The sequence below is a fragment of the Equus caballus genome, chromosome 11 (assembly GCF_041296265.1).
Source record: "Equus caballus isolate H_3958 breed thoroughbred chromosome 11, TB-T2T, whole genome shotgun sequence".
Taxonomy (NCBI): domain Eukaryota; kingdom Metazoa; phylum Chordata; class Mammalia; order Perissodactyla; family Equidae; genus Equus; species Equus caballus.
Genome location: NC_091694.1, coordinates 15,786,827 through 15,810,172, shown reverse-complemented (window position 1 = coordinate 15,810,172; position 23,346 = coordinate 15,786,827). Strand labels below are relative to the sequence as shown.

General features: G+C 55.3%; 1 protein-coding gene and 1 long non-coding RNA gene across 3 annotated transcripts; one reads left to right on the top strand and one right to left on the bottom strand.

Annotated features, from left to right (window-relative positions):
• Positions 1–88: 88 nt before the first annotated feature.
• KCNH6 (potassium voltage-gated channel subfamily H member 6) lies at positions 89–21,390 on the top strand. Of its 2 annotated transcripts, XM_070227076.1 has the most exons (14): positions 89–220; positions 1,006–1,236; positions 6,163–6,324; positions 6,427–6,632; positions 9,565–9,990; positions 11,455–11,854; positions 12,869–13,068; positions 13,249–13,501; positions 16,598–16,791; positions 18,560–18,644; positions 18,832–19,065; positions 19,182–19,350; positions 20,042–20,228; positions 20,551–21,390. In XM_070227076.1, the coding sequence occupies exons 1-14, from the start codon at positions 145–147 to the stop codon at positions 20,833–20,835; spliced, it is 3,108 nt and encodes a 1,035-aa protein (XP_070083177.1). In that variant the 5' UTR covers positions 89–144; the 3' UTR covers positions 20,836–21,390. The 2 variants fall into 2 exon arrangements, with proteins under 2 accessions (XP_070083177.1, XP_070083179.1); XM_070227078.1 differs by lacking the exon at positions 18,832–19,065.
• On the bottom strand, positions 12,530–23,275 carry LOC111775615 (uncharacterized). Its single transcript, XR_002811394.2, has 3 exons — positions 22,854–23,275; positions 21,409–21,553; positions 12,530–13,871 (listed from the first exon to the last, which is right to left on the bottom strand). It is a non-coding gene; the product is annotated as an uncharacterized lncRNA (long non-coding RNA).
• Positions 23,276–23,346: the final 71 nt, after the last annotated feature.

The window sequence follows — 23,346 nt, the reverse complement described above, 5'->3', positions numbered from 1 at the left end:
CGCAGGCGGCGGGCGGGGCACCGAGGCCAGCGGCCCTCCCCGAGGGCGGCGCCCACCCGGAGCCGGACGCCGCTGAGCCCGAGGAGAGGCGGAGACGCAGGGAGACGGGCACTGGTGGCTCTGGGCAGAGGCTGCGGCTGAAAGATGCCGGTCCGTAGGGGCCACGTCGCGCCCCAAAACACTTACCTGGACACCATCATCCGCAAGTTCGAGGGCCAGAGTGAGTGTGTGCGTTGGGGTGGGGGGACGATCTGGAGTCCTGGTTCGGTGGCAGGAGTGGCAGGACCCCTTCGTTAACTTCGAATGGAGCAGGGTGGGGGGTACCGGATGCTGAATGCAAAATCCTTCGCTTTCACGTCCCTAACACCTTCTCCAGCGGGCCCCACTTACCTCAAATGCCACCCTGTCTTCTGGAGCAAGAGGGGCAGAGCGCAGCCCCTTCTTCCTCCCCTGAGTTATTTTCTTGGGCCCCAAGCCCTGAACTCCCTTCTGTCACTGTCCTACTTCCTCCCCCCCTCCTTCCTCCAGTGGTTTCCTTGACTCCTTCGTTTTCACCACCTGACCCTAGCCACTCTGGTCTTTCTAGGAGCTCTCCCCAGGCCCAGCCCCAATCTGTTCACATCCCTGCTCCTTCTTGACCCCACTTTATAGCCTTCAGGAAGTCTTGGGCCTTCCTCGCACTTCACTGACCCCATTACTACCCTGGTCTTCCCACAATCTCACTGCCTGACTCCCCAGCCCCTACTTCTCTGGTAAAGTCCTGCTGCCCCCTCCTAGCCACCCCCTCAATACTCCCAGGAGTCCCATGAACTTCCCCCATGACTCTGGCCTCCTTGGTCTTCCCACCCTCCCCAGACCTGACCTCCCCCCTCCCTCATTCTGGTCACTGCTCTGCTCCCTCATCTAGTTCCACCCTCACTGCTGCCAGGAGTCCCTATGCTTTTTCCCTCCCTGCCACCCAATCCTGGTTGCCATGGGCTTCCCACCTCCCACCTCCCACCCCAGGTCGTAAGTTCCTGATTGCCAATGCTCAGATGGAGAACTGCGCCATCATTTACTGCAACGATGGCTTCTGTGAACTCTTCGGCTACTCCCGAGTGGAGGTGATGCAGCGACCGTGCACCTGCGACTTCCTCACAGGCCCAAACACCCCGCGCAGTGCCATGTCCCGCCTGGCGCAGGCCCTGCTGGGGGCCGAGGAGTGCAAGGTGGACATCCTCTACTACCGCAAGGATGGTGAGGTGCCCTTGGGCCACTGGTTCTGCAGGGCAGGCTTGGCCCCTCTCTTGTCCAGCTGAGTGGTCATGGGGAGGGCACTGACCCAGGGAACAAAGGGCCTAGATAAATCGTGTCTCCTGTCTGGGCCTCAGTTTCCTCATCTGTAGGGGGAAGTGATGGACATCAGATGCAATGCCTTCTGAGGTCCTTTTTAGAGGCTGGGGACCAGGCTGAGCCATGGATTGGTCCTGGCCCTTGGCAGGCCTCCTGCTCCACCATCCCTCCCCCATGTCCCCTGTCTCCTGGCTGTCCACTCTGTCACTGTCAGCCCCAGCTGTCAGGCAGCTGGGACGGAAATTAACCTTTCCTCATCTCCGTCTGCTATGGGGATTAGGGGAGGAGTCACCCCCTCAAGGCCTCTGTGGCCAGGCAAGGCATGGGGGCTGCTGGCTGGGAAAGAGGGGTGGGCCTGGCTCACCCAGCCCCAGCTTCTTGGGGAGATAGGGTCTGGAGTTTGCCCTGACCTGGAGGCTCATCCAGTTTGGGGTATTACTGCTGGCCCAAGTTTACTGCAAGCAGAACAGAAACATAGGGCAGGGGCTGAGGATAAAGAGTTCTACAGCTCTTTGAGACCCTCCCCGCAGGACCTCAGAGTCTCCACTGGACCTGTCAAGGGGAGGGGAGAGATGGATGGGAACTAGGATCCTAAAAGTCTCTTTGAAAACCCCTGGATCAATGGCCCCCTAATCTGGTTCTGCATCAGAATTACCTGGGGCATGTTTTCCAAAACACACCTTCCCTAGAGAAACTTTGACTCAGAGGTGTGAGGTGAGACCCAAGCAGGTGTATTTGGAAAAATGTCCCTGGCAGTTCCGATGTTCTCCCAAGTTTAGGAACCACTGGCTTAGATACATCCTTTCATTTCATGGTTGAAGAAACCGAGGTCCAAGAAAAAGAAGGGACTTGCTCGAGATCCTACTGCTGGGGTCCAACCTGGGACTGGACCCCAAGTCTCTGGATTCTTCCCTCAGAGATATCTGATCTGAGTAATCCCAAGAGGGGAGAAAGGACCCCAACTGCCCCTGTGCTCGGAGGTTGGATTTGGGGGGAAGGAAGCCCTGGAGGAGGGCCCTCACCAGGGATGACAGGCATGAGGGCCATCTGAGTGCAGATAAAGGGCAGGCACCTTTGGGTTGGGTCTGAGGAGTGCTGAGAGCCCCGGTTCCAGGGGCCTGGTGTGTGCTTGGAGCATGACTGCTAAGTGTGAATGCGAGCATGTGTGTGCGTGTGGGTATGTGTTTAAGGGCTTCCAGGGTGTTTCTTGGGCAGGTCCTGGCTGTCCCTCTGGCTGTTGCCTGCTGCTGCCACCCATGTGAATGTAGGGGTGGTGTTTAGGGAACTAGGGAGAATCTGCCTTAGTTTGACATCACTCACAGGGTTAACGAAGTCAGAATATTTTTAAAACCTGTGACCTCACTTCCTCATGTCATTTCAGGGAGGTGACAGTCAGGGGATTGAGAAGGGTCCTGGGGGAACAGAATGGGACAGCAGGAAATGTCCTTCTCTTTCCCTCTTCTTGACCCCAGAGCTCTACCTGGGCCCCAGAGTGGTGAGGGTTGATTCCAGACTCCTAGAGATATCAGATCACACTTTCAGGTCTCCTCACCACCCTGCATGTACATGGGCAGGGGGCAGAGGTCAAGGTCAGGCCTTGATCCTCTGAAATCAGGACACAGGTCTTCAGAACCCTGATGGAATCCTCTAGTTATCAGAAGGGATCCTAAGGACCTAATCTTGGAGGCCAGCCCTGGGTGAAAATGGAAGATTATCCACTTACCTGGTGCCCCATAAATTCTAGTCTACTACCACCCCTACCCTAAGCTCTTCTCTGTCATATAAGTCCAAGGCTTTTTGACCCCCTGGAGCTGCCTGAAATTGGCCTGAAAAGGGAGCTTCCTGGCCTACATTACCTTAAGGGAAGAATGTGGTACTCAGATAACTTATGTTCACCTTGTGGTCCACTCTGACCACATTATTATTATTTTTTTAATCATATTTACATATGTCTTATAGTCCTGCTGAGAGGCATCCTAATGTGATTTCTTCCCTCCTCAGGTCAATACCTCCTCTTCCCCACTCCCCCTGACTCCAGGGAGGTGGGAATGAGTCCTGAACAGAACTCCAGCTGATTTATAATCCTTTTTCCTCTAAAGGGGTAATCCACTGACTCCAAGTCAAAGTGGAAGGTCTGCGTCCCTGTATCTCCACACTGTGCAGCTGTGGAAAGTTGGGATCAAAGAGGCCAAGACACTTGGCAAAAATTACCCCACGAGTCAGGGCTCACAGATCCTTGAGAAACTGGCTCTTCCTCCATCTGCCTTTATTAGGAGAAATAAGAACCTAAAAGATAGGAGGAATGGTGATGGCCACAAGATTAGAACCAATGAGAGTCTAGAGGGAGGGGTGGAGAGCACTCAGACCTCCCCCACCCTACCACTGAGAACCCACCAGGGGGCCCAGACATGCCTGCCTTTGCTGGCTTCTCCTTTCTGATGACCCCAAACCAGAGAGTCCCCTAATCCTCAAGCCAGACTAGAGGGAGCCTAGGGCTCCTCCAGTCCTTAGCTCCAGATAAGCAGGACAGGGCAAGGGCTGAGGTCAGGGGCCCCATGGTTTTCTGCAAACTCACTCATGAATGCCAGAAACACCAAGCCGGGAGGCGGTATGGAGCAGCCACCCTCTTAGTGGCAGCTTTTTGTAACACCAGCTCCTCCCTGAGGGCTCCCTATGGTGCCTGATGGGGTGTGCATAAAGAGATGGGAGCAATGAGAAACTAAAGGAAGGAGCACATCCCAGAGGCAGAGACCAGCAGAGAGAAGTGTGGTGTCCCAAGGGACAAACCTGCTGGCCTTGGTCAGAGAGGGGGTGCCGGGAGGAGCCCCTGGAAGGGAGCATGAGGCAGAAATTGTGGCTCCCCCTCCAAGGATGGGGCAACGTCACAGGAACACTGCCCCTCCTGGGCATAACCTCAGTGACACACCACCCACTTCCGATCACCCAGACACAATTACTCGTGAGCAAGGACAGCCTGGGGAACCTGTCCAAACCCTCATAGCCTCCCATCTCTACCCACCCCAAAGGCAGCAAGCATGACACACACAGCCCCCCTCCAGCCCTCACTGCTATGATGGGCTGGTCTTCAGTCTGTTCCCAGCCTCAGTTTTCCAGAGACAGCATCAGTGGTTGGGTACAGCCACCTGAAGACTGGGCCTTGGCAGCAGCATAGAGAGCCTGGAGGCCCTGCCCCTCTGCCCAGCTCTGCCCTTTCCCTGCCCCCGCCAGACCAGATCTCTGCAGTGCCAGAGAGAACAAGGAGATGGCCTGGCCTTGGGGACAGTGTCTCAGGCCTCTGGCCCAGGAAGCTTCCCTGCTAGGTCCCAGTGTTCAACCCTTGCCGTGCCACTGACTGGCAAGAGTGCCAGGCTCTGGCCTGGGAGGCAGGCTTATAGCACTGTGGGCCCAGGAGTGGGTCACAGAAGCAGGTGGGTGGCCTCGCCTTGGTGTGGATGTCTCCCCCGGGGCCCAGTGCAGCAGCTGGCAGATGGCTGCCTGGTGCCTGGGAGTCCGGGAATCTGATCCAGGAGATTCCTGTTGGCAGGGAGGAAAGTGGGAGGGAGGATGGGGGTGGCCCAGCTGCACCCCAGTGCTGATGGTGTGAGGAGGTGCAAAGGGAAGTGAACAGTGAATGGAGAGTCAGGGCAAGAGTGACCCCAAAGTAGCAATACCTCTGCCAGCCAGTCTCCCACCATCTCACATTCTTTCATGCATTCAATCAACAAACAACACCCAGGACAGACAAATGAGACAGACACAAACGTGCCCATAGGGAGGGCAGCTCTGCTTCTGATCTGCATGTTTACCTAAAGCCCTGCCCCTTAGGATCCTGCTTTTTGGGCGAACACCAACAGACTGGGCCCTGGGGGGATGCACAGATTTAGCTTGTTTTGTTCCGCCCACAAACAAACATGGTGGGGGCAGGGGGGGCGGCGGTGAGACCCTTGAGCCAGAGAGAGGAACAATGGGCCCAATGGCTAGGTCCAGGCTGCCTGAGAGGTGGGGAGAGTGGCAGGAGGGGCCTGTCCTGCCCCCATACTGCTGTCTCTCTCCCTCTCCAGACCCCAGGCCACTACTTGCCCTCTTCCCAGTCCCAGTACCTCTGCTCAGTACCCTCCCCTTCCAGGCCTGGAGCAGCAGATGGGCCTTCACTCCAGCATCCTCACCCCAGACAAGCACCTTCTCCTTTCCAAGCAGTTGTGCATGGAGAGCCCAAGGACTCCATGTCCCCTCCCAGCCCCAGCAGTCACTTGCTCAGAACCCCAAGCTCTCATCGGCAAAATGGGTCTGTGCCTCCCCATAAGGATCCACTGGGCTCCACCATGGAGCTTGAGGCCTCATGTGCCCACTGGCTCAGTTCTGGGCACTTAGTGTGTTCTCAACAATGAGTTCCTTCCAGCATCAGGGGAGCAGGGCATCTTTGTGGGATGGGAATATGGGAACTGAACCCAAGGCCAACCAGAGCTACAAGGGGGTAGAATGCCCGACCTCACCTCCCACTTAATCCACCCCCATCTGCTCAGCTTTAATTACAGCAGAAGCAAGCCTCAAGGTTAAGCCCTGAGCTGAGGGCCGAGCGTGGACTTGGGCCCGATGCTACATTATCTCCTAATGAGCAGCTTAGCTGCTCTCCCCACCTCTGCCCTGTGGGTGGGGCACCTGCTGGGCAATGTCACCAACCCTCTGCCCAATAGCTCTGGTCACTGTCCAGGCCTCCTCACCCCAGTGACCGCCCTTAACTTGACCTTAACCCAGCCCCCTCCCTAGCTTCCCCTGGCCAGTTTCCTGCAGGAGAGGACTCCTTCAGTGACCTCCCAATGCTGTTTGCAGCCTCCAGCTTCCGCTGCCTGGTGGATGTGGTGCCCATAAAGAATGAGGACGGGGCTGTCATCATGTTCATCCTCAACTTTGAGGACCTGGCCCAGCTCCTGGCCAAGAGAGGGAGCCGCAGCCTGTCCCAGCGCCTGCTGTCCCAGAGCTTCCTGGGCTCTGGTGAGGAGGGGTGCAGATGGTGGTGGAAGGGGCGAGTGGGGGCACCAAATGGAGCAGCTGGTCCCTTGGCCCTGGCTGCTCTGACCCTGGCCCTGGTTTCAGAGGGCTCTCATGGCAGGCCGGGTGCACAGGGGCCTGGTGCGGGCAGGGTCAAGTACAGGACCGTCAGCCAGATCCCGCAGTTCACGCTCAACTTTGTGGAGTTCAACCTGGAGAAGCACCGCTCGGGCTCCACCACGGAGATTGAGATCATCGCACCCCACAAGGTGGTAGAGCGGACCCAGAATGTCACCGAGAAGGTCACCCAGGTGCGGCCTGCAGGGCAGGGCGGATGGGGCTGTGCCGGGCCTTGAGGATCCCTTCTCAGGCCCTGGGCCTGGGCTCCTCTGGGGCCTGGACAAGCAGAGAGAGCCTCCTAGTATCTGGTCTGAGCCCCAGGCCTCCTGTCCTGCTTGAGTCTGATTCTTTAGACCTGAAGACCTACCCTGAGTCCACCACCCTGATGCCCAGCTCCTGGAGCCAGCGGAGATTGGGGTCAACAGAGCCTGTGAATAGTGCCACCTCCTAGGCCTGGGAGTGAGGGAACATGCAGGCCACCAAGGGGGCCTACCCAAGGCTCTGCCAGCCACAGAAAAGGAGAAGCAGAGAGAGGAGGTGTCAGGGCCATATTGAGAAGAGGGATGGCCAGAGGCCCCCAGCCCTGCTCTTGCCCCTTACCATTGAGGTGACAGTTATCCCCCTCTACACAAACATAAACACACAACAGGATCCTCCTGCAATCTAGGCAGAGGGGAGGCAGTGCTGACATCTTCAGCATTGTCTGAGCAGCTTTCTGGGGATCAGGCTCTGAATGCCTTCCTCTCCCTCAGCTCCTTCTCAGCCAGCCCAAAGGAAAGCACCCTGGATCCAAACCATCTCTTCTCATGGGGCCTGATGTCCTGGTCCCCACGTGACCATTCTAGAGGGAAATGCAAACAGCCCTGCGGTGGGAATGGGGAGCAGCTCTTCTTCTTCCCTGCCCCTTTTGCACCTGAAGCACAGTCTGTGCTGGAGCAGATGGGGTGGAAACTCCCTGTGACTCAGCCCCACACGGAGCTCAAGAACCATGGGGAAGGAAGGACCCCAGGCTACAGGGATGGGCCCTCAGAGGTCAGGCAGGTGGCCCAATGGCCTGACTCTGGGAAGCCCACCTAGCTGCTCACCCCAGGGCCCTCAGGTTGGCAGCAGTGGTGATGGGGGCATTGAATTGGAGAGTGGTGGTCCCTACCCATACCCAACCTGCCTTCTCCTGTCCTGCTCCCTGTCCCAGCCCCTCTTGGCTTTATTAGCCCACTCCATGTGGGCCCTAAGGTGATGGAAGTGCCTGACAGGGCTCAGGGGAGGGGCTGGCATGGGCCCAGAGCAGGGAAGTCACACTAGTCTCAACCAGAACTTAAAGGACCTGAAGGTGTGATCCCACCCCTGAGTTCCTACATCCTGAGGGCCCTGCAGCTCCAGGTGACACTAGGAAGGGCTGGCTTTGCCAGGGAAAGGCCCCCATGCTGGCTTTGGAGGTGGTGGGAGACTATAGAGGTTTGTGTGGTGGGGGAGATGGTGCCCCTATCTGGGGCCCTGAGGAAGTAGACACTCTCACCTTACCCTCTCAAATTCCTGCTGCTTCCCTCCCACTCCCCAAGCTTTGCAATTTCATTTTGAGCAGCCCAGGAAGGAGGGGCAGTGGCTGTGACGGCTCCAGTTTTCAGAGCTCATTCGGTCCCCACGGGGACTAAGTGCTGGGCATACAAGATGGGCATGTTGGATGAGGGAGCTGCAGCTTAGAGTTCAGTGGAGAATAACCATGTGATTAGGGGTGTTTACAAGGGGCATGGAGAAAATAAAAAAAGACGGTCCAAGTCTTTGCGGGGTCAGAGGAGGCTTCCTGGGGAGGCAAAATAGGGACTGAGGCCTGAAGGCTGAGCAGGAGGTCACTGCAGGGTGGGGACATTGCAGTCCCTCTTAGGGGTTTGGATGGCAGATCAGGGACCCTATGGTTTACACCAGCCCTTTGGTGGATCTTCCTTATTGTGACCCCGTCTGTTAATGGATCTGGTTTGCAAGGTCAGAACTTTACATTGCAGATTTTCTTAAACTGGGACCATCTGGAGTGGTGGTGTGGTCAATGGGACACCTTTCAGGCTCCATCCTTGTTGGGGCAGTGTCTGATAGAGGATGAGCAGGGAGGAGGAATTATCATGTAGGGCAGAATGTGCCATCAAGATGCACCATCTCATTTAATCACAACAACTCCAGGGAATTTGTCATCCTTTGTGATCCCATTCTGCCAGTGAGGGAACTGAGGCTCATTGGTTACAAAACTTGCCCTGAGACAGACATATAGCAATGTCAGACCTGGGATCAACCTGGGAGGTCTGGCCTCAAAAAGAATGCCTTTCCTGATGCCCTGGCTCTTTCTTGTGTTGGGCAACTGAGCAGAGCCTGGGCATGTTGGGCTGGACCCTGGTGATCCTATGTTGGCCATAGTCTTGGAGGGAGGGGTGGGAGGGGCAGAGTGGAGGGGGCTCAGCTGAATGTAATGATCAAAACCCCCTTGAACATGATTGAAGCAGTCGAGGCTCCCTGGTGCCCAGGACCTTTTGAGGGCCCAGATCAGCTACACACTCCCAAATTTGACTTTTTCCATGGAAGGCTCTGAAAGTTGGCCCCAGGAGGGTCCTCACTGGTCTATGCTCCACAGGGCCCTCCTGAATGAAGAGGCTATTCTGGGGGTAACCTGTTCCCATCAGGAACCTGACCACTGAGAACCTCCCAAACCCACCAGAGAGGATTGACTCGCCCCCCAGCTACCCCATCAATCTGGGCTCTTCCCTGGAACATGCCCACAATGACCCTGAGCCTGGCTTTCCTCTGCCCTCCCCTCTCTCTCAGCCCTGTCTCCACCTACTCCAGGCTGGTCTGTTTCAGAGGGAATTTGTGAGCTTCAAACCGGGGGTCACTGTGGACAGAGCTGCACCCCACCTTCTCTCTGCACTTCCTCCTAATATACCTGTCACCTTGTGAACTTGCCTCCTTACACATGCCTCACCCCATCTTTGCCTCCTGCCCTCTGCCCTCCACAGCCCTTGTCACCCACCCTCTCCCACAGCTCCCTTCCCAAGCTTCACCCCTATGACCTCACCCCACCCAGACCCATCTCACCAGTGGTGGCCGCCCTGCTGACCAGCCTATGGCCCCCACCCCCAGGTCCTGTCCCTTGGTGCAGATGTGCTGCCGGAGTACAAGCTGCAGGCGCCACGCATCCACCGTGGGACCCTCCTGCACTACAGCCCCTTCAAGGCCGTGTGGGACTGGCTCATCCTGCTGCTGGTCATCTACACAGCCGTCTTCACACCCTACTCGGCTGCCTTTCTGCTCAGTGACCAGGACGAGTCTCAGCGTGGGGACTGCGGCTACACCTGCAGTCCACTCACTGTGGTGGATCTCATTGTGGACATCATGTTTGTTGTGGACATTGTCATCAACTTCCGCACCACCTATGTCAATACCAACGACGAAGTGGTCAGCCACCCCCGCCGCATTGCCGTCCACTACTTCAAGGGCTGGTTCCTCATTGACATGGTGGCCGCCATTCCCTTTGACCTGCTCATCTTCCACACTGGCTCTGATGAGGTGAGCAAGCCCCATTCAGGCCAGTTGTTGCGGCCGTCCCCTGTGCCCCACAGCTCTGGGTGCAGAGAGTACTTGGCATTGGGCACCTTTGCCAAAGCAAGTGGAGGTCATCTCCCAGCCCTGGAGAAGGAGCAGCTGAGGCCATGCCCCAGGCCTGGGTGCCCTCTCTGTGCTCCAGAATTCTGCCCCTTCTGGGATGGGCACTTCTGTGGTCTCAGCTCCTCATGCTGATTTCTAAACCACACTTACCCTAGACTTAGAAAGGGAATCTAGGGGCTGGTCCCATGGCCGTGGTTAAGTTCACGCACTGTGCTTTGGCAGCCCAGGATTTTGGTGGTTCGGATCCTGAGCATGGACATGGCACTGCTCATCAGGCCATGCTGAGGTGGAATACCACATGCCACAACTGGAAGGACCCACAACTAAAATATACAACTATGTACTGGGGGTATTTGGGGAGAAAAAGCAATAGTAAAAAAAAAAAAAAAGATTGGCAACAGTTGTTAGCTCAGGTGCCAATCTTTGGGAAAAAAAGAAAGGGAATCTACAAGGGACTCAGTGCAGCCTGTCCCCCTTTCCCCCACCCAGCCCCTCCACTGTGCCCACTCAGCTTCCCATGGCTGATGTGAGGGCATTTTCATGCTCTTCTCATAGCTTCTAGTCCCGCTATGTCCTTTTGTTCCACCCCCTTGGGATCAGCTTTCCACTCAAATCAGCTCTGCCTTCCGTCTTCCAGTCACCCTCAGTCACCCCAGCCTGTACAGCAGGGAGTGTCCATCCTGACTCCCTGCTCCCATGCCCACCCACTCCCAGCAAATCTATCCCCAAGTCCTTTCCCCCTCTCCACTCCCACTGCCCCTGCCTGGGCACTGAGTGGCCTTCTTACCCACCTCTGCCCAAGCCCCACACCTGCCAGCCTCACCCCCTTCACAGAGAACCACTTATCTGCCCCTGTCCTCAGAACCTTCAGTGGCTCCCCAATGGCTTGGAATAAAAGCCAAGCTCTTCATGGTCCCTGCGGCCCACAGGAGCCTGCCTGCCTTCAGGCTCATTTCTCACTGCTCCACTACCTTCTACTCTGTGCCCAGTCTGCAGCACCACAGGTGGTTTCCCTCTCCCTCTTGTCTGCCTGGAGACCCTGCCTTGTCTCTAAAGACTCAGCTCATGTGTCACCTCCTCTATGACGCCTCCTCTGCCCTGTCCCTGCACTCTTGACCTCCCCTTCCTCCATGCTCCCCCTGGACTTCTATGCCAGCAACCATAACACTGTTTTGAGCTTTAAGCTGAGAGCTCCTTAAGGTCCTACACTGCGCCCCACTGCCAAGAGCCTGGCTCAGAGCAGGTTTTCCACAAGTGTCTGTTGAATGACTGTGTGACCATATGCAGAAGTAGATAAATGTGGTCCTGAGCACAGCCTTTCAAGGGCTGACCCCCAGCCCTGTGGCCTCCTCCCTGCTTCTCTAGACGACAACCCTGATCGGGCTGCTGAAGACGGCACGGCTGCTGCGGCTGGTGCGGGTAGCCCGGAAGCTGGACCGCTACTCTGAGTATGGGGCAGCTGTGCTCTTCCTGCTCATGTGCACCTTTGCACTCATCGCGCACTGGCTGGCCTGCATCTGGTACGCCATCGGCAACGTGGAGCGGCCCTACCTGGAGCCCAAGATCGGCTGGCTGGACAGCCTGGGTGTGCAGCTTGGCAAGCGCTACAACGGCAGCGACCCAGCCTCAGGCCCCTCGGTGCAGGACAAGTATGTCACGGCCCTCTACTTCACCTTCAGCAGCCTCACCAGCGTGGGCTTCGGCAATGTCTCACCCAACACCAACTCTGAGAAGGTCTTCTCTATCTGCGTCATGCTCATCGGCTGTGAGTGCCACCTCATGTCTTGGGCCTTACCCAGGGAATTCGATTGTTAGTTTTGTAATGAGACATAACCTACCCAGTAACAATTTGTGTGATAGGAGGATCCTATGCATGCAGCACAAGCCAGTTTTGCATGTGTACACCAACTATACACAGAATTTAACACCGACACAGCCCTGGCTATGTGCCAGGCACCAGGACCAGCTACATCATTTGCATGGCCCAGAGCAAAACAAAAACGTGGAGCCCTTTGTTAAAAACATATTAAGAATTTCAAGATGGTAACAATAGAGCATTAAACCAAGCTCAGGGCCCTTCTTAGCACAAGTCACACACCCATGAAGCCGGCCCTGCCAGACACTTTTCTAAGTGCTTATCAGAGGCCCATATTTCATTTCCATCACTACCCCATAAAGGCCATTCTATGAGCCCAGTTTACAGACTAAGAAACTGAAGGTCCTCACTTGCCGGGGATTACACACAGAGATCCAGTTCCATCCCAGGGGTCTGGCTCCCAGGGCTCTCTGTGCTCTCAGGCCCTGCACTTGCTGCCTGCCTCCCGAGACACCTGTTCTAGGAACATAAGAGGCAGTGTGGATTTTACACGTCGACTGTCATGTTCAGAGTATTTAGAGATGTGAAAGCCCAGAAAAACAAAAACAACAGGAAAAAAATGGGTGAAAACAAGAGACCAAGAGTTTTCCCTTTATTATATTTTCACAACTTGAAGGGGAAAACAAATCTGAACTAAAAAAATCCATTGCCCTAGTTCTTTCTTCTCAGGAGTTTGGCCTCTGGGTCCCGGAGGATGCCAAGAGGCACAGGGCAGAGGGAGGAAGGCAGGAAGCCCAGGGACCTTTTTCTCCCATGTACCCTGGTGCTGTCCTGGGCGCTTCTGACTTTGCCCCAGACAGAGGGGTCCTTGACCAGGGGGCTCCCAGGGAGAGGGAGGCCTGGAGCAGGCCTGGTGAGGATGTGGAGGAGCTCACTCTCCGCACCTCTGCTCCCCCGCCCCAGCCCTCATGTACGCCAGCATCTTCGGCAACGTGTCCGCCATCATCCAGCGCCTGTACTCCGGCACCGCGCGCTACCACACGCAGATGCTGCGTGTCAAGGAATTCATCCGATTCCACCAGATCCCAAACCCGCTGCGACAGCGCCTCGAAGAGTACTTCCAGCACGCCTGGTCCTACACTAATGGCATCGACATGAACGCGGTGAGCCCCCGCCACCCTGCCCGGGGTAGGGTGTGCGACCCAGCTGAAGTCCCAGCTCTGGCTAACGCCCCGGGGAAGGCCAAGGTCCCGCGGGGCAGGGCGTCCCCAGAGCCCTTCCCACTTGCTCCCCCAGCCCCACCTCCGATCGTGCCCCGATGGATGCGGCCGCTTGCCTCGCAGGTGCTGAAGGGCTTCCCTGAGTGCCTGCAGGCCGATATCTGCCTGCACCTGCACCGCGCGTTGCTGCAGCACTGCCCGGCATTCCGCGGCGCCAGCAAGGGCTGCCTGCGCGCGCTCGCCGTCAAGTTCAAGACGACGCACGCTCCTCCAGGGGACACGCTGGTACACCTCGGGGACGTGCTCTCCACGCTCTACTTCATCTCCCGGGGCTCCATCGAGATCTTGCGCGACGACATGGTCGTGGCTATCCTAGGTGGGTCCGCCGGGGAGAGCCAAGCCCGTGTGGGTGGGTGCGGTGGGACTAGAGATGTCCTGCCTGGACCACTCCATTCCTAATGATTGATGGTGGCACCTTTTACTGACCTGCCATGTGCCGCGGACAGCTTCATACCCAGCTCACGCAATCCTTAGAACAAACCTCTGCCATAGGTCCCATTTTCCGGATAGGGAAGTTGAGGCTTACAGAGGTCATGCTGGCAAGTGGCCCAGCAGGGATTCCCGGGCTAGTGTCTGACTCAGAAGTTCAGGCAGGCTCCTAGCTTCTTCCACTCCTGAGGAGCTCAGGGTGAGATTCCGAGGGTTTGTCTCGGGTGGAGGGGGCTTCCGGGTCTCATTCAGTGCAGCTACAGGGACAACTGGACACTTTGGAGAAGGGATGTGAGCGCTGGGCAGGGGACAGATTTGGGGCACACGCAGCCTCTGTCACTTACCAGCCATGTGACCTGGTCACTTCACCTCTCTGAGATGATTCTCATCTTCTTTGCCTTCCCCCTGACTTTAGCCCATCCCAAGTTCCTGACCAGGACGTCAGCGTCGTCTTCCCTTGGTCTCCAAGGCCAGGCTTTCCTCCAACTGCTCTAGACAGGGCCCCTCAGACTCCTCTGCCCTGTCCTCCCCTCTTGCCCGCCCTCAGCCGGTGTCACCAAATGTGGTGCTCTGTTCTCTTCTCCTCACCCTACACCCTCAACTGAGCCAGTTCCTTGCCCCCACGATGTCAGCCTCACTTATGCCACAAGGACCCCCAGAGTGTTGTGCCAACTCCAATCTCTCCTTAGACTGCAATATTCTATTCCTTCCCGGGCATGGCCATCCTTATATTCCATAGCCAGACCAAACAACATATTTCAATCTGAAATCATCTTCCCTCAAAAGCAGCTCCTTTGGCATCCCCATCACTGTGAACCATCCATTGCCCAGGCCAGAGACCTGGAAGTCAACCAAGGGAACATCATTCTCCCTTCCTCTCCCCCTACCACCATCCAGGCAGGCACAGAGCCCTGTCTGTTCCCCTTGTTAATCCCTCTGTCTCCCACACCTGTCTCCTTGTCTCTGCCTTGGTCCAGCCCTCATCGTGTCCTTCCTACGCAGGTGTCAGGAGCTCCTTTCCCATGTCCCTGCGTCTGGCCTACTTCCATACTTCATCTTCCACCTTCTGCCAGTGACCTGAAATTCACATCTGTGCATACTCCTCTTCTCCTCAAAATCCTTTCATGGTTCCCCATGACCCATGAGACAAATGTAAGCCCGTGTGCGTGACATGCACAGTCCTCCTAAGTCTGGCCACCCTAAGTCCTGCCACCCTCCTCCTGGTATTTCATGCTCCAGCCGCACAAACTACTTATAGTTCTCTAAACCTGCTGGTCTCTGCCACACTTCTGTGCCTTTGCACATGCTGCCACTCTGCTTGGAGCACCTACTTTGCACCCCTGCCTGGCAGACCCCTGTCATCTTTCAAGGCTGAGCTCAAGCATAGGCTCCTCTATGAGACCTTCTCTCATTCCCAGCCTATCTTAGAAGTGCCATCCACGTGAGAAGGATAATAATCATTATTAATAATTAAGAAGCCAGTCCAATTTAAGTTTCAGTTAGAGACATGAAATCCTCTCATTTTGTCCTGAGTGGAACTGGACCTTAGATCATAATGCTTCATCTACTAGAAAACCATCACTTTATAATGTTGCCCAGGTTTCGAGCTTCTGGGTTTTATGTGTGATCCTAGCAAGTCTCTTCCCTCTCTAGGCCTCGGTCCCCTCCTCTGTGAATGACATGTGATCCTGTTCTCTTGGGGGACATGTCCTGGCCTCCATCCATCACTCTCTGTGCAAACCATTAGCACCCCTTGTGTGGTATCATTAGGCTGAGGGGGCTGGACTTTCCTGTGGGGAGTAGATGTCAGAACAGTCATGGTCCCTGGCACTCCTGCCCTGGGCTCTCCGCCCCCCAGCCCTGACCTGACCATGTAGCACTGACCACACACTGTTTCTTCTGTCTAGATTGCCTTTCCCCTAGAGGCCCCGTCCTCCTCAACTCTCACCACCTAGCTCCCACTTCACTTCCTCCGTAAGCCCCCCTCCTCCCTGCCCTCAACTCGCCCCTGGTGGAATAAGCCCCTCCCTTCTCCATGGCCCCATAGCTCTTGGTTCTCCCTTGTTCTAAGGCTCTGTAACTCGTTCTGTAAACTAGTTGGTTACGTATGTGCCTGTCTTGCGGGGACTTTGGGGGCTCCTTGTGGGCGGGACAGCATCTTATTCATGTTTACACTCTGTGGCCAGCACAGTGCCTGGCACCAGGAGGGCCCAATACCCTCACCACGTGCCCCGAGTACACAGCCCATGTTCCCCTGTGACATCCACCCCTTCCAATCCCTTGCATCAACCTGTCTGGTGCCTCTTGCTTTTCGAGGCACTTCTTCAAGCATTGTGTCTGCTCCCCTGGACAGCCCAGTGGGGTAAGCAAGGCAGATATGGTTATACCCATTTTAGAGATGGAAACACTGGGGTCCGGAGAAGGAATATGACTTCCCCAGGCTTTCTCTGCCAGGGCCACCCTGGTACCTGGCCCCACAATGGGGAGTTAGAACACAAAGAGACACACCTCAGGCTCTGCCCTGGGGGACCTGGGTGCTCCTGGCCCTGGGTTCCCTGAACTCTTACTCACGCACTGCAGCAGGCTAAGGAGAGAGGAAGAGGCTGAGCTGGGAGCCTTTAGTGTCTCTTACTGCCCACTGTCCCCTGGCGGGGGGTTGGGGAGGTAGGGGCAGTGCCAAAGCACATGGCAAATAGGAGGGGGGATTCTGATAGAGGCTGGTCCTGTGGGGCCATGGAGGACCCACATGCTGGGAGGGAGGGGGGTCTCTGCAGACTCAGAGAACCAGGGAAGGGCAGGTTTCCCACCCCACCCCCTCCCCGCCTCAGCCAGCACATCTAGCCTTGTCCCTGAGCATCAGGCGCCAGCCTGGCAGGATCTCTGAGGTGGTGGGGAGGTCATGCTCAAGGAGCCATCATGGAGGCTCCCCAGAAGAGAGCTTGCAGCCAGACCCTGGAGAGACTCCCACCCCTCTGGCTGGCAGGAAAGAACGACATCTTTGGGGAGCCTGTTAGCCTCCATGCCCGGCCAGGAAAGTCCAGTGCAGACGTGCGGGCCCTGACTTACTGCGACCTGCACAAGATCCAGCGGGCAGACCTGCTGGAGGTGCTGGACATGTACCCCACCTTCGCAGACAGCTTCTGGAGTAAGCTGGAAGTCACCTTCAACCTGCGGGACGTGAGTCTGGGCTGGGTGGGTTAGGGTGGGTGGTGGCCCTTGGCCAGCTGCTGGGGGCTTGGCCTGCCTGACCTGAGGGGACCCGTCTGACCACCTCCCTTCCTTTCAACCCCATCCTGCACCCTTTACTATAATTTCTTCTGTGCCTACCATGGCCAACATAATGCTATGTATGGTGAGAGCTACCTTTTATTAAGCAACAACTCATGCTAAGCACTAGACTTCTTTTACATTATCTCATTTAGTCTTCCCCCTGCAAATGGTGTTATTATCCCCATTTTCCAGATGAGGAAACTGAGGGTCAGAGAAGATAAATTGACCAAAGCCATACAGCCATACAGTAAGCTGTACAGTCAAGGGCAGAGCCAAATGTGGACTGAAGTTTGGGCAAATCCATAGCCCAGGCTTTTCCCACCACATCCTATCAAGCTGAAAGGGAGGGTTCTGCCATCCAGATCTCAGAGGTATAAAGAAGTGATAGAGGTGTCTCTTCTCTCAAGCTTATCACTCAGTGGTGGAGGTTATAGCAACTCAGGAAAAATAAAGAGCCACACAGTTAAATAACCAAGGAAGTCACAAGGGGGTGTGGGGGGACCAAATTTCTGTGGAGCCCAGTGTTGCCAAGGAGTGGGATGGCCAGTACGGACTGGAAGTACCCAGAAGGGGCTGCATGGAGGAGGGGGTCTGGAATCAGCCGGTGGGAAGGAGTGGGCAGGCGCCTGGCAGTGGCAAAGTGGCTAACACCCTGGCCCTGAGTGCCCCCATACCATAACCTTCCCCAAGCCTCAGAAGGAGGGTCTCTGCTGGCCCAGGCCCCACCCCAGCTTCTGGAGGGTGGTGCTGAAGCAGGTTTCCATGCTATGGACAGCCCTCCCCACCCTGTGCCCTCTGCCATTCTCCCTCTCCCTCAGTCTCTTCCCTTCCCACCTCATCTGTCCAGAAGACATCTTGTAAGAAGACTGTCCTGTGGGTCCCAGCTGCTAGGTGCCATCAGGTGCCCTGAGTGCTCAGTGACTGGACACCAGGCCAAGAGGGATATGGTCTCCATGGCCTGGGGCATCTTCAGCCCCCAGGTGCCCCCAAGTCTCATGGTGCCAGGAGGGTGGGCCACCAAGAGCACTGCTGAGGGCACCTCCTTTTTTTTTTCTTTTTGAGGAAGATTAGCCCTGAGCTAACTGCTGCCAATTCTCCTCTTTTTGCTGAGGAAGGCTGGCCCTGAGCTAACATCCATGCCCATCTTCCTCTACTTTATATGTGGGACGCTTACCACAGCATGGCTTGCCAAGTGGTGCCATGTCCGCACCCAGGATCTGAACCAGCAAACCCCAGGCCGCCGAAGCGGAACGTGCACACTTAACCACTGCGCCACTGGGCTGGCCCCTGAGGGATTGGGGTTCCAGATCCAGTCTCCTCAGAGGAAACTCCCCATTGGCCCATGCTGAGGGAGGGACCACCAGGGCTCAGGAAAGGGAGGACTGAAAGAACAGCTCCTCTGCCCCCACCCCCTCAAATCTTGCCTCTCAAGGCAGCCTCTCCCAAGACTCTTGGGCAGTCTGCACATCTCCAAGCCCCTGTTCTGCCCACCCACGCAGGAGAGAGCCTGCAGGAAGCTGCCTGGAGCATCATGGGAGAACCCAGACACCTATTACCACTTTCTCATCTAGTTGTTACAAGGGTCATGGCAGGGGGAGTACGGAGGGCATGGGAGAACAAAGAGGCCCTGTCCAAGCTTTGGTCCCTGTTGCTTGATGCTCTTGTTCCCCACAAGGCAGATGGGGGTCTCCAGTCATCACCCCAACAGGCTCCAGTCAGCCAGGACCACCGAGGCTTCTTCCTCAGTGATAAGCAGACAGGTGAGCAAAGCCAGCCCCCGCCCTGCAGTGTCTGTCCCACCCCAGCCCAAAGCCTCAGCCAGCCTCCTGTCCCTTCTCAGGTCCTTCCCTGGGAGAGGCCTCCCCAGCCCCTGGTTGAGTGGAGAGGGGCTCCCTCCCTAGGCTCCTTGCTAGAGGCCCTTCCCCCTTTTTCCCCCTATGTCCTCAGAGCCTGAGGGCTGCCCCCAGGGGTGGATACCAGCCAGCCCCCTGGGGCTCCACATCAAGGCACCAGGGGACCTGCTGGGCTGCAGCTCTCTGGACAGTGAGGCCAGGGCTGGAGGGCCCCACCCAGCCAGCCCCCCCAGGCTGGGTCCCCAGTCCCCATCTCAGGGCTACAGCCTTCTGGGTCCTGGAAGCCAGACCACACTGGGGGCAGGACCTCGTACTCCAGGTCACCCAGGTAAGGAGATCCCCTCCTCCCGCCCTGTGTTCCCATTGCAGGTATGGGGAGGGGCATGGGCTCAGGCCTGTGGAACCAGCTGAACTGAAGCTCAGGCTTTCCTTTCCCTACTGCAGGCGCAGCCCCGTCCCTGAGCATCTCAGATGCATCTGGCCTCTGGCCTGAGTTGTTGCAGCAAGTGCCCCCAAGGCCAAGGCACAGCCCCCCAAACCCTCAGGGAGACCCAGACTGTTGGCCTCGGGAGCTAGGCTCCAGGCTAGAGCAGCTGCAGGCCCAGATGAACAGGTGAGTGCCCCTGCAGGCTAGGGACAGGCACAGCAGGGTAGGCCCAGCCTTGGGCTAGGCACGGGTGCCCCCTCCTGGTGGCTCAGGGATGGCACTGGATATCCCATGAGTTTTAGAACGGCTGATCTCATTTATCTGCAAACCTTTCCATCCCTGTCACTAAGCACAATTCTTTGGATGGCTTGTCCCAGCAAATCCCAGAATATGCCAAGGAAGTCTTCTCGAGGGAGAGGCATAACCTCTTGCAGAAACAAATTCCTTGGGCCCTTGGGAAGGGAGTATGGCCTGTGGATGGCAGGGCTGTGGTGGCAGAGTGAGGGCTTAGGGGCAGTACAGTCCTGGGTTCAAATTTTGGCTCTGCAACTTACCATCAAGAATGTAGGCAAGTTACTTAACCACTCTGGGCCTCAGTTTGCCCTTTCGTGAAATGGGGATTATCAGAATACCCACGTCAAAGCTTCGTTATGAGGACTGAATGATGTGTGCACTATGCCTGGTCACTGTTATCAGAGACAAATATGTGCTAAGGGGACTTTGGATTGTGGTGGGGAAATAGCTTCAGGTAGGGCCCGGGCTGCCATTCCATCCAGAAGAAACAGCATGAAGGCAAAAAACTGAGAGCTGCCCTCAGGAGCTAAACTGCTCCCACCAATCCCGACCTTGACCCTGACTGTGGGGTTCTGTCTGGCAGGCTGGAGTCCCGCATGTCCTCAGACCTCAGTCGCATCCTTCAGCTCCTTCAGCAGCCACTGCCCCAAGGCCACACTGGCTACATTCTGGGAGCCCCTGCCTCCAATGACCTGGCCTTGTTTCCTGCGGCCTCAGTGACTCAGAGTCCAGAAACTAGGCTGTCCCAGGGCAGTCTGTCCCCTGCACAGGTGAGCAGGTGAGGGGATCCACAGGGGTTTGCCTGGAGGCAGCTGCAGGCCTTCCCCCACCCCCATCTTGGTCTCAGTGTGGCATCAGGCCCAGGGCCTCTGTGGTCTGAGAGCAGCTGAGGCTTCTACTGTTCTCCTTTATGGTCTGAGTCATGACACGGTAGCCTGGATGGGTGGTGGCAAAGCCCAGATTGTGACTGCAGACCCCACAGCTGGGGCAAGGGCAGCAGGACACAGTTCCTTCCACTTCCCATCCCTAAAGTCAGGGTGGCCTAGGGGAGCTCCACACACTGCATGGCTCCCCCTTTCTTGCCCTTCTTAGACCCAAAGCTCTGGTGACTTGGACAAATGTGGGCCGAAGCACAGGAACTCCTCCTCCAGGTTGCCTAACCTCATCACGGCAATGGACAAAACGCTGACACTGTCCTCGGAACAGGAGCAGCCTGAGGAGTTCCTGCCACCCCTGGCCTCTCCTCTCTGTCCCCTGGAGGTACAGGGACTCGTCTGTGGTGCCCGCTTCCCCTCCCTCCCTGAACATCTCAGCTCTGTCCCCAAGCAGCTGGAGTTCCAGAGACATGGCTCCGATCCTGGATTTGCAGGGAGTTAGAGCCACTGAACTGCAAGATAAAAGACACCACGAGGGGATTGAAGGTGGATGAGGTGAGAGTTAAGGATTTGGGGAAAGCAGGCAGCTGCCAAAATGGGCCTCTGAAAACCATTCTGCTAGAGTAGCTATAAAGTGCTAACCCAGGAGACCCAAGATGGCACGGGTGAAGAGGCTCCTCTGTTTAGACAGTGGGCCTGGTGGAGGGTGGGTGAGCCTTGGGAGTGGAGGAGGTAGCTTACAGGACAGAGGGGTCAATGAGGAAAAGAGAAGAAGTTTCTGATCTTTTGTGTGAGAACCTTGCTCTGGGTTGGGAGCAATCACCTCCTGGCTCAGAACTATCCACCACCTCGCAGCCCAGCACCCACGGTTGGTCAGACCTCCTGCCTGGGGCCTGTGACTCAGCTGGAGATGAAAGTGTCCTCTGTAGCGGACACATCAGGGCACAGAGCTCCAGCCCTCAGCTGCTCTGCCCCTGATGGTTCTGTGATGACCTTTGGGACTGTAGCAGGCAGTGGAGTGCCTCGCAGCTAATAAAGTCTGTACATTTCACTTTGAGCTGGGTGTATAACTTACCTGAGTGTTATTAGGTCCTTGATTGTGCCATGACCCCAACATCTGTTGTCTTCTCCAAGCCCCTCTCAAAGGAGCTGTGTGCTGGGGACATGAAGGTGGCTCTGCTGGGCCCAGGAGGCCCTGGACCATGGGGCTCTTAGCCAGGCTGGAGTGAAAGGAAGCAGAGAGGTGTTGACTTGGTGGCCATTGGGAATCACAACAACAGCCAATATTTCCATAGCACTCACCCTGTGCTGGGTACCATGCTGACTGCTCTGCAGATATTAGTTCTTCTAATCCTCACAACAACCTTGTGGTGTCGATATTATTATCCCCATTTTAGAGATGTGGGATTAGAAGCAGAGAGAGACTAAGGAACTCACCTAAGGATGAGGGGGACTTCTGGGTTACTGGTAGTGTTCTGTTTCCTGATGGTACTGGTTACATGAATATGTTTCAGGTTGTGAAAATATGTGCACTTCTATGTGTAAATTATACTTCGATTTAAAAAAACACAATCTTGTCCAACACTATAGGAAAAGGACGGTGTAATTTCAACCCAGATGGTCCGGCTTGAGAACATGTGCAGTTAACTACTCCACTGAAATTGGCTATTGTCCAAAAACTACCTGGTCATTGGTCTTCAGTCCTTTTTGCTCCAGCATGGCCTAAAAAAATTTTGAAAATGTACTTCCCCTCCCCTACATTTTTAAGTTGACATCTGAAGTATTTAACTGATAAGTTTAAATAGTTGCAAAGGATGTAATTTCCAGTGTGTGGTAAATATTGACACTTTATAAATGGTTTCATTTACATTGATCCATTTTGACCCAAATAGCCTAGAGATTTAAGAGCCAACATTATTCATTTTAAAAACACCAGAACAAGCTCTTCTTTAGCATTATTCCTTTTTCTTTTCTCATAATTCCACTCTATTCCTCCCACAGTTTACGCTCCATGTAACTTATTTCCATACTTTAAAGTCTATTATTGATAACCTTATCATATCTGTTTGCAACACAAATATATATATACACAAATTGAAATTTTAAAATCGATTTTTTTGTAAGCTTACTAAGGCTTTAATGGTTACACTTATTAGTACAGAGTTGTTCAAGACAACATAAATATATGTTCAAATTCTTATAAAAACAAATTTTATTGGAAATAGATCTCTTAGAAGAGGGTATTTTCCTCTCAATTCATGTGTGTGGATAAATATCATTTTTTTATTAGAGTAAGACAAGGTTCAGCAACATTTTTCTTTCCTTTTTTAAAAACTTAAGCACAGAGAAAACTTGTTTACATAAGTAAGTAGCTAGAATTCCAAGGGGTTTGTGTCACTCAATTTAAATTCTGAGTTGTCTGTTAACAATCTAACAATTCAATACAATCCTTCTCTCAATACTCCTTTAGTTTTACTGATAGCAAAGAATTGGAAACCATTTAAATTATAGAAATGTTACCTAGATTGGACCCTCCTCCACTTCAGACTCTGGTACAGGTATATTTAGGGCTTGAGTAGCGTTTGCCTTGGGACCCGGCGGGGAAGGGACGGGCAGGGAACTGCCAAAAACTTAGAGCCAAGCTGGTCGGGTCGCTGCCTATTGAATTCCAACCCTAGAATTCCGAGCGTTTCTAGAACGGCCAGGAAAGCGAGGAAAGGCCCGACGGAAGCTGGTTTTCAAACGGCGTGTCTGCGGCCTGCCCTTGGGGCACTGGGAGAACAACTCTCCGGCTTAAACGGGGCGTTGGCACGAGTGGGGAATTAAGGTGGTCGCCGTGTGGCGCGGGCCAGGCTGACAGGCCGCGGGGCTCAGTGCTGCGAAATACAGCAGGCCCTCCGGTAAGGTAGAATTTTAATTTTTTCTCGACAGCGTGGAGAAGCTGCTCGGAATAGCAACTGCAGAGGGAAGTCTGAGCAGGTCACACAAGAGGTTTGCCTCTCAGACCCTCGGC